General features: G+C 36.9%; 1 protein-coding gene across 4 annotated transcripts in view; it reads left to right on the top strand.

Annotated features, from left to right (window-relative positions):
- Positions 1-15,424, top strand: part of LOC136711964 (kalirin) — a 169,884-nt gene that overhangs the window by 77,691 nt on the left and 76,769 nt on the right. For all 4 annotated transcript variants that reach the window (XM_066688573.1, XM_066688572.1, XM_066688571.1 and 1 more), the window contains exons 10-12: positions 3,142-3,264; positions 6,153-6,344; positions 14,508-14,677. In XM_066688573.1, the coding sequence (XP_066544670.1) occupies positions 3,142-3,264; positions 6,153-6,344; positions 14,508-14,677 (485 nt within the window). The remainder of the gene's footprint in view (positions 1-3,141; positions 3,265-6,152; positions 6,345-14,507; positions 14,678-15,424) is intronic.

Here is a 15,424-nt window from a genome sequence, read left to right as displayed (position 1 = left end):
GAGCTACTGGTTCACTTTAGCAGTATTTGCTGCCAGGAAATCCCACTCCTGGAACATTCTTTTCATTTCTCACATTACAGTTTAAAGACGTCTTTATAGCCAAGTAGGGAAACAATGATGTTTTAATGCTGGTTTATATAAGTGGTAAGAGGATAATAAGTGCTAGGAATGTAAGGGCACCAACCATTTAATAATAAAAATAAGAATCTGTGCTCTTTGAGATGAGAGAAAATGAATTGGAAGTTATGGCAATTACACTCCGTGATGTTTTGATTAAAATTTGGTTTAATGCACTAAAATGATTTAGAAGTTTGCACTTACATGGATGAGTATAGCTCAACACACCAGTCAGTATTCGTTTATGTTCAGAGTGCTGCAGATGTCTGGTAAAACAGGGAACTGTATGTACTAAATCCTAGAATACTGTCCTACAAAACGTGCACTTCACAATTTCAGCACAAGCTCACTGCGACTACTAGCGTTCATAATCACTTTTATCAATTTTTAGCTTTCATGATAATAATGCTGGCTTACAAAACCACATGCTTGCAGTTCTAGTTTCTGGTTGTTCCTGTACATTTCAGACTAGCGTTTATTTAGGAGGCACCACTTAAAATATTGTCTAATGGCTTTAACTGATGCCGAAAATCAGGCTCTCGACAATATGTGTGCTCTGGGTTTTGTAAGTGGTGCCTGCAGGGCTGCAATCACATGTTTTGCCCTTCCACGTTAATTTATTTAAAAAGAGGTTGTTTCATTCCCTGGTACAATATTCCCAGAAGAGCCTGCAATCCCACGAGGTTTCCATGTTGCACCTGGAACAAGTCAATACTTACCATACATGGCTTGCTTTAGCCTTTCTTAGCAGTTTAATGGTTTTGTAAGTTTCAGATGTCACGGTGCCTCTGTTTCAGAGGCATTATATTGATATTTTGACCACTATTAATATCATAAAAATATGTTTACGCATTGTGTTGTTTTTATTATATATTTTAAAATGAAATGCATTCATGTAACTGATCTGCAGCAACACATTACTCTGTCACAGTTTTTGCAGACCATGAGATTGAAACTAGAGCTAATTGAGATTGGCATTATGCAAGAGAGGCCTAATCTATTTGTCCCAAAATTGTGTGAATTATGTATGTCAAAGGAAAGCAGGCTGTTTTAGGATCCTATTTTGATAGAAGCACTAATTAAGATGAGAAGAAACAAATGGTGTTGGCACCCTCATAGGCCTGTTTCACAAGCACTTCATTACTCACACATGCAGGCATAGATGTATGTAGCAGCATCACTTTCATGTTTTCTGCCTTCTCTGACTCAGGGCATATACAGTGATGGATTGTGATTATGGAATCTGCACTTCGGAAAATGCAGGAAAATGAGATAATTGAAGTAGGCCGGAGAGTTATTGTTAGGATATCTTGAACTTAAACAAATCAAATTGAATATTTTATACTGTGCTGATTTAAAGCAGTGTTATTTTCAGAATGCAGTAGTTTCATGCTGCTGGGTTAAAGGATCAGAAAAGCCACAGGACAGTTTTATATTTCAAGTTTATCCTAAAACAAACACAAAAGACTAAACTGATGATTTAATTTCTGCAGCAAGCCTGATTTTCTGATTGCCATTCTGTACACACTTTACATATATATGTTGAATGTTAGTCAGAAATGTTCAACCTGAATGCCTGAGGCGTTAATTCAGAGTGTTTTATTCCTCTGGGTATAAACTTAGTCTCAAATCATAATAAACCATTTCTGCAGTGGTTTGGTTATGACAGGACTGAATGCAAGATTTTATTCATGTATATATTGGTCTATCCTGATTCAAATCTGATCAGCTTTAATATACATAGCTCTCAAAAAATATATACTTACCCACAATATCGTTTTTTCAACAAATCTGGTGTTTCAACTCAACAGTGATATTTTCTGTGGAAACCTCGGTTATATGCATGCATTGTTCTACATTTTGCATATGCAAATCATTATTCAAATATATGCACAGTTTATTTTGCATGCCTGTGATGTATGAAGTTTCCTAATTGAGAAGTTGTTTTTCTATTTTTGTTGATTTCCGACACGGTTAAAGGATCCAAGCCCAATGGCAGTCTTGTGATAAGTGACTATTAAGGATTTGCCTCTTCCATGGCTAAAGTGGTACAGGGGATTTTGTTCTGTGTGTTGGTTACACCTTCATCGGACACCTCTGTTTATCTTTACAGGACATGTTAATACACAAGTCTTCCTCACCAATGTTGGGACTGGGATTGTGTTGCTATTTTTCAGATATTCCAATTTTTTGTGGATGGAGAGTTAATAATGCATGCAGCTTTCTGAATGTGGCTGTCTTCCCCATACTGTTTTTGCTTTCCAATACTGCACAGATTGAAAAACTTATAGGTCAACTGCAATTTTGCTTGTCCCCACTGAATCTTTAGTGTCTACAAGCTGCTCATTTTGAGGACTTTAACAAGACACTCCAGACATTATTTCACACAATCATTCAATCACTGAGGCAGTGCCTGCATTTATTCATGCTCACATCAATCACAGATGGCACTGATTTCTGAAAAATAACCCCTGTAATTTTGAGGCACTGTAAATCCGAATCACTGCTGATCACTATTTGTTGTGTCATTAATTTTAAAAATGGCCTTAAGATACAGTCATGCAATACATGAGTGTATAGCTTAGAGCACATTATACTACATATTTAATGAAAATGAAAAGATGTCCTATATTTAAGATCATGTATCCACTGTAAAGATGTCTGTCATCATTAGAGGGAAAGGTTCAGCTGAAATCAGTTACTACAAAATAAATTATGTTTACATGTTGAGCAGTCAGCAGACTGGGATTAAATCAAAACTTTGACTTCCCCACTAATACAAAACTACAAACCTGTACTTGGTGGCAGCTTCATTACTTATAAGATGCTACTTCCATCTACTCATAAATGTAACCGCTATGATGTACAGGTTTGCAGTTTGCTATTAGCAGGTGGGTCAGTGTTAATGACTTGCATTTTGGCTGCATCTTATCTCTGTGAGAAAACCTGCCAATTAATTCCTTGCCTATGCTTCAATATGCTAATGGCTTTTAACTGCTAATGTCCTGTGTTTTTCAACCATAGGTGATGGACTGGATTGAAAATCATGGAGAGGCCTTTCTCAGTAAACACACAGGAGTTGGGAAGTCACTTCACCGAGCAAGGGCACTGCAAAAAAGACACGACGACTTTGAAGAAGTTGCTCAGGTAAGAAATACTTTTGATGTACCAGATGTCTGTTGCTGTTTTAGTATTAGATGTAAGGATAAACAGGTGTTATTTGGTTGTTTTTTTACACCATATTTGTGCGCAATAGTCAACCAGTTATTTACTGTTGCTGGATTCACTTGAGTCATCAATCCATTTATACACCAGGCTTTTATAGGATACATTTGGAAATTAACATTTTGAATACAGAGTACATATTACATTGGATAAGGTGAGAATAAGAATTTTATAAAGTTAAATGACTATAAAGTATTGCATGCAGGGTTTCATATGAAAGTATATATTTCAGTTGCCACCTTCATTGGCAATTAATTTCAGTTTTTATGGAGGTGTTTTTGTTTGAAATGGTTTATAAGACATGCATGGTGAAAGCAGCTGGGGCCCAGAAGTCCAATATATTTCAGTTTCAAACACTTCCATTTGCCGTATGTCATTTTCTTTTTAAGCTATCATAAACTTCAGCATTTCGTGAAGAAAAGGGTATTTTTTATTCACTCATTCGCTAAGAAATACATTTTGTAAGAAACTAAAGTTACTAACCCAGCTAAAAAAATATTGCTGGATTAACATTAAATATTAACACTGGACCAAATGTCTTAGTTGCGAAGACAGTTCATGACCAGTATTTAAGATTGAGGAAATCTAAATCATGTCTACTGAAATCAGAATTCTATTTAACTAAAGGCTTTAACTATTTATTTTCTCTGTTTCTATAACGCTATGTTGCCTGAGCTGTTTTAAGAGACTACTCTAGTTTTGTAAAATATGTCTTTGTTAAAGCTATAAGTTATTTCAAGTTTCTGAGGTAGAAAGGTGAATATAATGATAGTGATTGGATGTGTAATTATGGTTAAGTATGACATAACAGATTTAAAATTCATGTTTAAAGGAAAGGAGCTAAAACGTTTCTTCAAATATCTGCAAAGTTCAAAGAATAGGAAAACAGCCAACATAGTCAACTGAAAACCTTAACACCGAAACACATGAGACATAGCATTTGAACACTAATGCTTAAGGCTGTATTTTAATTATAAAATCCTGGTATTAACCTAGAATTAGAGCCATCTCAGGACTGATTATGGATGGTTTGATTCAGGTCACGAGGTCTACCAGTCTAATAAGATAGAAATGTCTACAGGGTTAATGTAATGAAACTCATAGTCTGAAAGCCTACCTACTTGTTTTATCTGGAAAGCAATTGATTTGTTATTGAGTTTGTTTCTGTCATAATCCATATTTTCCTCAGAATACAATTGAACTTTCTCAGACAAAATATTAATTAAAGCATGTGACATTAAAACTATGGTTACTTGCCAATAATAAATAATGTGAATAACATTTTAACTGTTCTGTAATAGAACCAAGATATGTGTATTCAACACAATTTATAATAATAACTACATAACTTCATGATGAAAAACACACAAACATAATTTAACAACTACCCAGCGCTCTCCCTATTGGTGTCTGGTTACCATGCTTTTTTTTTTAAATTCCTGGTATAGGACACCAAATCATCAAATTAAAAAAAATGGAGAAACAAAACAAATGCAACTCTAGATGAGCAGACATAAGAATAAGCATTTCAGAGTTATTGATTATGGTACTGCTGGGAGTTAACAGAAGGCTGTTTCTCTCTGAAGAAAAGCTTTCTTCTGGAATTGTAATACTAGACAGGAGGTGATCTAAGGGTGTTGCTATAAGGATTGTCTGTCTGCAATGTGAATTAATCTCAGCCTATCCGATTTCAACTATTTAAATGAAGACATTATTTGGCAGCGTATATAAATATTGCAGTTTCCTATGCAAATATGAAGTATTCTTTTGTTCTTTAATTATGAAGTGTACATTTCTTTGCAAATCAGGAAATAGTTGTCTCTTTTGGTCGTTTTTTGGAAACTAATATTTAATAATTACCTCAAAATGTTTATCACAATTGATTCAGTTCTGTTTATTTTATGAGTGCTGTAGCTTTTTAAACTATGATACACTGATCCTATATGGCTTTATCTGAACAAAAGTCAATGAACTGGTTAAATATATGTCTGTGATCCATCTTTCTCTTCCTTATCCTCCCTCCAACATGTTAACGACACCAGTTCAATTGCAATATACGTTTTCCATATGAATTCAATTTCCATTAAATGCTTTATTACTATTTAACCTCACTACATGTAATGGTCCTGCAGGTTTGGAAAGTTGTAAATTAATGCGTTTAAAAACGGATCAGGAATTGCCTGATGATTAAGCAAATAAACAAACAAACTACATTTTATCTCTGGATAATCTAGAGATTTGCGAAGATTAGACCCCCAACCTAGGCCAAATAAGTCTCACTTTCCTGGATACTGTCTCAAACGTACTGCCGTTTATAGGCCTCTTGTAGAAATGTGGAAGTTATGTTTGGGTCAGTGGTAGGTTTATTGTCTCTCTCTGTTTGTTTTCTTTGTAGAGCACTTTCTGTGTGTATTTTAAAACGTGAACAGCAGTCCTGTCCCCATGAGGTCAAATGTAGGCTCATCATTGCTGCAGCTCAGGGAAATTCCTAGGATTTTCTAGATAAGCACGTGCTTTCTGTTTATTAATCCAGCCCGATGCCTGGTGCTCTACTGACTTTTGCATACAGATAAAAAAAGGTCTCATGCCAGGGATTGGATTACTGTGCATGGATTTACATTGCCGTCCAGCACAGATGGTGATGCCGCTTAAATGTAATGCAATTGTTTTGGGGGTACTTAGTGAAACGTTTATTTAACCCATGTTGAAGAGAGCACAGGCTGCCTATTTATTTATTTTTAAAACCATGCATGCAGTACACAGGTCTGTGTCTCACAACTTGGTTTTCTCTTTTTTCGTTTGCCCACCAGAACACATACACCAACGCCGACAAGCTCCTCGAAGCGGCCGAACAGCTGGCCCAGACGGGAGAATGTGATCCGGAGGAGATCTACAAAGCAGCCCGCCACCTGGAAGTGCGCATCCAGGACTTTGTACGGAGGGTCGAGCAAAGGAAACTACTCCTGGACATGTCCGTTTCCTTTCACACTCACACCAAAGAGGTATGGCCGATGTGGCGTGCGTGGTCGCCTTTCAACTTCCTATTGTTGGTACGTGACAGACAGAGGCAGGGAAGGAGCAGGGAGCTTCGACTGAAAGGGGTTTGTGGGTTTGAGCTTCCTGTCTGTGGGCAGAAGCTGTGCTAACGACTCCAGTGACAGGCGTGATTCAGAGGGGATCAATTTAAGATTACCAAGGTATGCCATCATTCTTATCGCGGTCTGCTGTCCAGGATCCATTCCAGACAAGAGATAACATGCTTTTGTTTGTAGGTGGTAGGGATGAGGAGGGGGTGGGGGCAAGTTTTAATTAAGTGAGAGACATTAAAAATCCAAAGAATACATTTGATGAAACTGCTGTATCCCATTTTTAATCAGGCAGTGCTCGTCTTTCTGCAGTTTTCTTTTTGTTTTGCTGTTTTGCTATGGCATGACCTAAAGCATTTTCCCAGCACAAGAAACTATTTCTCTGCTTCTCACATTTGACTCTGAGGCTTTTGCTTTGTGACCAGTTGCACTCCAGGGAAATGCTCCATTAAGCTCAATTCAGTTACCAGCAGGGTCTTAGGACAACAGTGGAAGACATGGTGGTTTTAAAGTGCTTTTCTCATGTGTCCAAGATTTATTACTGGTTGATTATGTTTATGTTATATATGTCTGTAGGTTAGAGTTTTGCCTATTACATGGTTTTTGGTGTTTCAATAGCATGTCAATAAGATTTTTGTTCCCACCCTCAATCATCTGTCATTTCAAATAATTAGTGGTCAAATTTTAAATGGATACATTTTATATGGAGTGGTGTAGTTCTTTTGGTACACCTCACTGACATGAGTGAGCAATGTAATTCTGAGGCACTCAAATGGATATATCTGCAGGCGATATGAATCAGAATTTTAAACTGCCACAAAAAGTGTAATAAAATGTAATATTGCCTTTGCTTGGCTGACGAAAAGAGGTTAGCAGCATGAGATTAGTTTGTTTTTAATATTGAGAATGAGCTGCAGCACAGGTCAAGGGATTATAGTGATCATAGTGCAATAGATTCACCAACTTAAGCTACATTCTTGCTTTTAGGCTATTTTTAAAAGAGATGGTTTATTATCCTTTATTTTTAAGTTTTCCTTTTTCAGTTTTCCTAATAAAAATCCTAATATTGTAACTGATAGATTTCGTATATATATACATTTTATAATAATAATAATGTAATTCTTAAGTCTGTGAATTCCACAAAATGTATAGTGTAAGGTAAGCTTGTAGTATGTTTACCTGGAGCAGTTTCAATCAATATGATAAATTGAATTTGGAGGCTGAACTATCTTTTTGGCATCCAGTGTCTTTCTGTTTATTTGGAAAATTAGCGGGACCATAGGCCCATAAAGAAACAAACAAAACAAAGAGGTTATGCAGTGGGAGAAAGATGGTGTCTGTTGATATTGACATCAATTCGATTGGAAGTAGATGTGTCTGTTTGGGATTCACCCTTAGGAGAATGATGAAATTACAAATTGTGTAATTTCCCTGCTATGTTGACATTCTTGAACGTTGTTGTGGTTTTTGTGTACTGATGGAAAGGATGAGGTTGAGAGCCCACCCCCCAAGATAAAAGCCAAATGCCACTTGTAATGTAATGTAGTGTCTGCTGCCATTGTGTTTAGCACTCACAGTTTAGTGGTCTGTCTGTCACAAGAAACTATCACCATGGGACCATCAACACTGTTTCACTGATTCCTGTAACCAAGAACCCATCACAAAGTCTAACTTAATAATATTAACTCTTCATGATGCTTTAACATCTGTCAGTTAACTGTTTTGTAATCACATTACTGATCCTACACAGAGGTGACCTACTGCTCTTTAAACCATCATGACTAAGTATTGTAGTTAAGGGGTGGGGGGATTTTATTTTAAAGCTGTTGTGGAAGTTCTACTTCTTTTTGTTTTAATAACAGTACTTTTCTGATCTATGTTTTGAGTATCTGAGCTTTGAGTAATATTTAAAATTGTACCCTTCTGCTTTAACAATTACTGGTGTTTTCTTCAATAATTGAAGCAAGAAGGGCAGGACACAAGCTAAAAGAGCCTAATTATTCTTTATGCATTTGGCCTGCATTTTGGCTTAAGCTCGTTATTGACTGACATTTAATATATTGCCTGCTACAAGTATGAACAGCAATTAGCTTAAGAGAACCACCAACTCCTGAGTAAGCAGGAAAAAGGTAAATCTGCTCTTCACATTTCTGTAACCTATTTGTTTTGTAGTTTAGTGGTATATGTTTCAGTTTAAGAACAACAAGGTAATTGTCCTCTTAACAGTTATAAACTCACTTTCAAAATCTGGCAGTCACAGATCTTTTAATCAAGTGACTAACTGTGGAGGGGTCCATCTGTGTGTAGGATTTATTTGAACTCATATTCATTAGAATAGAAAAACTGCAGGCTGATAAGCTCTCCAAGGGTCAGCTGTATCTGAATAAGTGATTTGTTTAATATAGTTAGAGAAACCAAACAAAAACATCAATGAGGCTAAACGTAAGTGAACAAATATTTGAGCAGTAACTACAATATTAATCTGACAAACTTGGAACTGAACCAGCGCTATACAAACATGTATTATGTGTTCCCTCAAAGTATTTGTCTTAAATTAATGTTCAAATAAAAAATAATTGTGAAAACAGGTTATACTGTTTAGTTTAGAAGCTGTTACTTTATGATTCAACATATACACTCATCTAAAGGATTATTAGGAACACCATACTAATACTGTGTTTGACCCCCTTTCGCCTTCAGAACTGCCTTAATTCTACGTGGCATTGATTCAACAAGGTGCTGAAAGCATTCTTTAGAAATGTTGGCCCATATTGATAGGATAGCATCTTGCAGTTGATGGAGATTTGTGGGATGCACATCCAGGGCACGAAGCTCCCGTTCCACCACATCCCAAAGATGCTCTATTGGGTTGAGATCTGGTGACTGTGGGGGCCAATTTAGTACAGTGAACTCATTGTCATGTTCAAGAAACCAATTTGAAATGATTCGACCTTTGTGACATGGTGCATTATCCTGCTGGAAGTAGCCATCAGAGGATGGGTACATGGTGGTCATAAAGGGATGGACATGGTCAGAAACAATGCTCAGGTAGGCCGTGGCATTTAAACGATGCCCAATTGGCACTAAGGGGTCTAAAGTGTGCCAAGAAAACATCCCCCACACCATTACACCACCACCACCAGCCTGCACAGTGGTAACAAGGCATGATGGATCCATGTTCTCATTCCGTTTACGCCAAATTCTGACTCTACCATCTGAATGTCTCAACAGAAATCGAGACTCATCAGACCAGGCAACATTTTTCCAGTCTTCAACTGTCCAATTTTGGTGAGCTTGTGCAAATTGTAGCCTCTTTTTCCTATTTGTAGTGGAGATGAGTGGTACCCAGTGGGGTCTTCTGCTGTTGTAGCCCATCCGCCTCAAGGTTGTACGTGTTGTGGCTTCACAAATGCTTTGCTGCATACCTCGGTTGTAACGAGTGGTTATTTCAGTCAAAGTTGCTCTTCTATCAGCTTGAATCAGTCGGCCCATTCTCCTCTGACCTCTAGCATCAACAAGGCATTTTCGCCCACAGGACTGCCGCATACTGGATGTTTTCCTTTTTCACACCATTCTTTGTAAACCCTAGAAATGGTTGTGTGTGAAAATCCCAGTAACTGAGCAGATTGTGAAATACCCAGACCGGCCCGTCTGGCACCAACAACCATGCCACGCTCAAAATTGCTTAAATCACCTTTCTTTCCCATTCAGACATTCAGTTTGGAGTTCAGGAGATTGTCTTGACCAGGACCACACCCCTAAATGCATTGAAGCAACTGCCATGTGATTGGTTGGTTAGATAATTGCATTAATGAGAAATTGAACAGGTGTTCCTAATAATCCTTTAGGTGAGTGTATATATATATATATATATATATATATATATGTAGCAAGTACAAATAATAATTTATTCAGCTGTTTTTTTTCAGTCACACTGGGTTCAAAATATATCTGTTTTGTTTGAATGCCAAAATTCATTAAGTCGAACGGGTTTTCCCCCATCAAATGATGAAGTTTAGATTTAAAATGTGAATATGTTTTTATGTTGCCAGTGAAGGTTCACAAGTATAATTATTTTCCTTTCAGATGTTCAATGTGAAAACCACATCTCACAGGACACATTGATGGTTTCTCTTAATGGAGCACTTTTCTGTAGAAAGATTGATCTGTCTGCATTAACATCAGCTTGAAGCACTGAGTTAAGAAAGACAGGATGTACTGTACTGCAAACTAACTACTTTTTCTCTTTAATTGTATTACAGCAGTGAAATCACCTGTAGTCCCTACACAGTAATATGTAAATCACATTATAACTTGTGTCCAGTTGCTTGATGAAAAGTCTCAAATTTGCCAAATACTGGAGTTGTGGATGTGGAGCCTTTTTGTCGAGTGTATAAAATAAACTCAATTTAGATGGCAGTCTGCATGTCTCACTGTATTCCTCTGATTTAACTGTTGCTCTTGACCTTAAATGCATTTTCTGGATGCTAACAAGTTTGGCATAGAAAGACGTTTGTAGAACAAAGAGTCTTGCTTTTTTTTTTTTTTTCAAGTAATCCAAGCATTTAGAGAACATTTCAAAATGTAGTAAACATTATAAAAGCTGAATAATTGAAAAAACAAACATAATTCACAAAAAAAGCATGTTTCTACACCTCTGTCCCCTTTTCCCCATCTTATCTGGCATGGTTCACTCAGCTTTCCCTTATCGCTGAGCCCTGCTGTGACAGGTGGGCTGAGCACCAGCGCTGCTGCCTGAGAAAGCTGCCTCTCGCATTAGAAGCATGTAGGGGATTAAATGGTGAGGGAAACTATGGACTGGGTTCCCTCCCAGAGGGGGAAACTGTTTTAACTGACAGTGGAAGGGGATTTCTGACCCGTAGAAATCCTCCTTTCTGGGAATCTCTCTCGCCAGGAGTTGAAATGCTTCTGAGTCTTTACACTGAATCATTCTCGGAGAGTTACCTACTCTGATGGAAACCTTTTAGCTGTATTTCTTAGATGAATTTGTGTGCAACAATATGGTTATTTACAGTCTGGTCTTAAAACACTTTCATCTTATTTTGTGCATTTAACTGCAGATGTTATTTACTGATTTGTTGAAAATATTTGTTCTTCCCTATTTTAAAGGCCAGTAAGAAGTATTAGATTTAACCTACTAACATTGTGAGTTTAAAATGGTTCCATCCTATCTAAATAGCTTTTTTTGTAACAAAGAAATACTGGGTCCACAATATATCAGAAAAAAATATATATAATGTAGATTTATAAATAAATCCCCTGGTTACCTTTTCCATAGGTTATTCAGATTTATTTTTCAATCCCTGTGTAATTCTTACTAACCTATTTTAATGTATAAGATGTAAAAGTCCTTTAGTGGTTGAAATTACAAAACTATTATAGAGCGACATTTGTAATCCTGAGCGTGCTCAGATCAGACATGAGGAACAGTTTCTATGGCAACCGCTGAAACTGCAAAGCTACTCTGCTTTATAAACATGTTAACCCTTACAATGAAAGGGTAAATTACTCTCAAACGTGTTGTCTTTTATTTTCTCAGACCTCATAAGAGAATAGCCACTGTGATATTTGAGAATTCATTTGCTGTAAAGGGCATTTGTTTCAATCTGGACTATTTACCCTAGAACTACAATAAATGGAAATATGCTAATTTAGATAATACAAAGGGATTATTTTTTAATCCTAATTTATATGATTGTGATATGACCATATTAAGTATCTTAGCTTTTTGCTTTTCTTTGATGCATTGTGTAGATCCATCTAATCTTGTAAAAACAACTGGTACTTTACCAATTTAGCAACTATTAACCACCGGTTAACCCCAATCACAGATGTAATATAAGGTTTAGCACACATAGTCAACTACTACAATTAAAAATATGGAAATTACTTTGATTGAAAATAGATATAGGATGAATGAAAGCTTCATGGTTTCTATTACTGAAATCTCTTTGTTTCATTCTGTTTTATGTTCTTATTTACTCTCTTCCTTGACTCTCAACATTTTACTTACTATGACATTGATTATAATAAATGTTATTAAAACAGAATAGCTTATTCATATGGGATTTAAGATAGTGCATGCTCAGTTCAGACTTATGTGCTTGTTTCTAAGGCAACCAATAAAAGGCAATGCTTCTGTGGCCTATATTACATACTGACCCATCAATGTCTAAGTTTGAACTCAGATGTATTTCTCCTGGTTAAGAGTTGTTGTAACAAAGTTATTAACCCTGGACTATTAATGTCTGTACGCTACCAGGAGAAACTAAATTAAAATGATACTACATTATTTCAGTTCTACCGACAACATAAGAATTAAATAGCACTTTTTTATTTTTGCTATAAGAACCATACAGTTACAATGAATCTGATATTTGCCATGGTTTCATTATTATTATGCTATATTCTTGATGTCAACAGCTATTTTCTGTCTTGGATAGGCTTCAGTTTCTGAAAGCAAGGCGCTTGTGTTGGATTTGTGGGTCTTAAATGATGCAGATTTTCAGTAAATGTTTTGAACAGCTTAATTGCAGTTCAGTTGATTACATTAAGACACTCTTGTTAGAGCTGCTGGCCAATCAGTCTCTATTTCTTCCCTCCTGTTGTGTTTAAAATCAATAATCAGCAAGTACAATGCACATATTAGCTGATGAGCGTTCGGTCTATTCCAGGGCTGGAATCTGAAAGACTGGATTTGTCTTTGTAGATGTATCTCTGGTTTATTTTTAGAAAGAAATAGAAGGCCCTTTTCTTGAAGGAGAATTTTAATTATCATGAACAGATGCAAAGTAAGATGCAGCCAAGAAAAGGAATTTTGAAATTGCCAATCATGTATTATTTTATACCCTCCTGAGTATGAAATTATCAAATGATAATCACCTGCTATGACTCCAGTACAGTAGACTGCTGACATGGTTCCTTCAAAAACAGGCTAATTCAAGCCAAATCAACCCTGCCAGTGCTTGGCCAGTTGCAACGTCATTCTGAGGGAAATCATAGATACAGTCAGTTATGATATGTTTCTGCTGCAAACTATTTAACATAGATTGTGCTTTCTTCTCATGTTTGAAAGAGATGGGGTGACACAAACAACCTAATGCAAGAAAGCTGTCCTGTTATACCAAATCTGTACCCTGACTGAAGCTTTCCTAGAGCAACTGATGTATAATACGTGTGGGTAGGAAAAATGCATTACCTCTGAATCCCCATCCTCTAACCTTTACACTATCGTACACCACACTTTTCTTCTTGGGCTTTAAAGCCTGTGTTCCCCGATGCACATATTGACACGTTGTTTCAGTATTCGAACACAGACATAAAATAAATGTTTTTGAGTTATATGAGAACTGAACTGATAAATAATTGAGTGATGGGTAACATATTCATACACGTGCTCCAAAACAAGGGATTCAAACAACAGGGCATTGTGTGAAATTTCCAAAAGAAGTGAAGGCCTACTTTGATATCTATTGACTTTAAGAGAAACACATCTGACATTTGGGTGCGAAGGAGGATTTGAGGCACTATCGTGGCATCTTCAGATCTAATCATGTCCGTCCCTGTTAAGAATAGCTCAGACTTTGTGGGTTCAAAGAAAGACAATATTTTATGTTTCACCATCAGCATCAGCCCATATCTACCCGCTGCTGGATGAAGGCCTCCCCGAGATTTTTCACTTGCTTCGATCTACAGCTTCCCTTTTCCATGTCACGTCTGCAAAGTTTATGATTTCATCTTCCTATCTTTTATGTGGTTTTCTTCTAGGGATTTTTCATCTCTTGGCATCCATTCAATAGCTTCTTTTGTCCATCTTTGATCTGTTTTTCTTATATGTATCTTGTAGATACAATGCAGATTTTAGCAAACAAATAGATAAGACACTGAAATGCATTTTGTGTTCATTTGTACATGCAGCAAACAATTAGAGAAATAATGATCTTGCTGTGCGTATGCATCAAGTACAGTATATAATTTTCTGTCAAGGCTTTCTGCACAGGAACATGGGAGAATTAAAAAGGTTAACAGATTTGTTCTGGGTTTTGTTATTCTTGCTAGCTGTGGACATGGATGGAAGACCTGCAGAAAGAGCTGCTGGAAGATGTTTGCTCTGACTCGGTGGACTCTGTCCAGGAGTTGATTAAGCAGTTCCAGCAGCAGCAGACAGCCACGCTGGAGGCCACCTTGAATGTCATCAAGGAAGGGGAGGACCTCATCCAACAGCTACGGTGAGTCAAGCCTTTTGTGTCCTGAGTTTAATGTCAGGCTCCATATGAGATATTGGTGGGAATAATGAAGACGTTCACTCCCATCTCATTCCCCAGGGGACATCCACTAGGAGTTTAATTGCCTGCAACTAATTCTAGCTGCTTTTAAGGGACTTCTACTCTACTGCCTTAAAGCAGTTGGAAATGGAGTATATATTAAAACACATTTAATTTTGCAAACATATATACAGTATGTGTATATATATATATATATATATATATGTTATTCCTCTTGGCTATTTTCTAAATGGTGCAATAATACAGAGAGCTTAAAAAGGTCTGTTTTTTTAAACACAATTGGATAAGCCATGCTTTGTGTGAGCTAAAGGTCCTTTATTAAATGTAAGGACTATGTGTTAAGTTAAAAATATGTTATGTATCTATGCCGCAATGCAGGCTTAAGTCACAGTTGATGTAGTGTCATCTGATGCCAAATAAAATGTGTTGGTACTGCAGACTTCAAAAGACTTCGGCAGATTTATAATACCCTGGGTCCTTGTTAGTGCGAAAGGGTCAAATGTCAGTGTGCAGAAAACTGGCACACTCTCCCTGCTGGAGCCGTTTGGTTCGGTAAAAGCTGTGCTTGATGTTAGGAGGAAAAGTAAAGAAAATAAGTGCATCTTCATTTGCCTGCTTCGAGCAGGACCCTTCCACTTGCATGCACTAAGTGAAATGTTTTGTGTCATAACCCTGTGCTTTCAGATGGTT

This window comes from Amia ocellicauda, chromosome 16 (genome assembly GCF_036373705.1).
Source record: "Amia ocellicauda isolate fAmiCal2 chromosome 16, fAmiCal2.hap1, whole genome shotgun sequence".
NCBI classification, from domain to species: Eukaryota; Metazoa; Chordata; class Actinopteri; order Amiiformes; family Amiidae; genus Amia; species Amia ocellicauda.
Note: the sequence above shows the minus strand (reverse complement) of the source record. Positions and strands in the feature narration are given on the sequence as shown.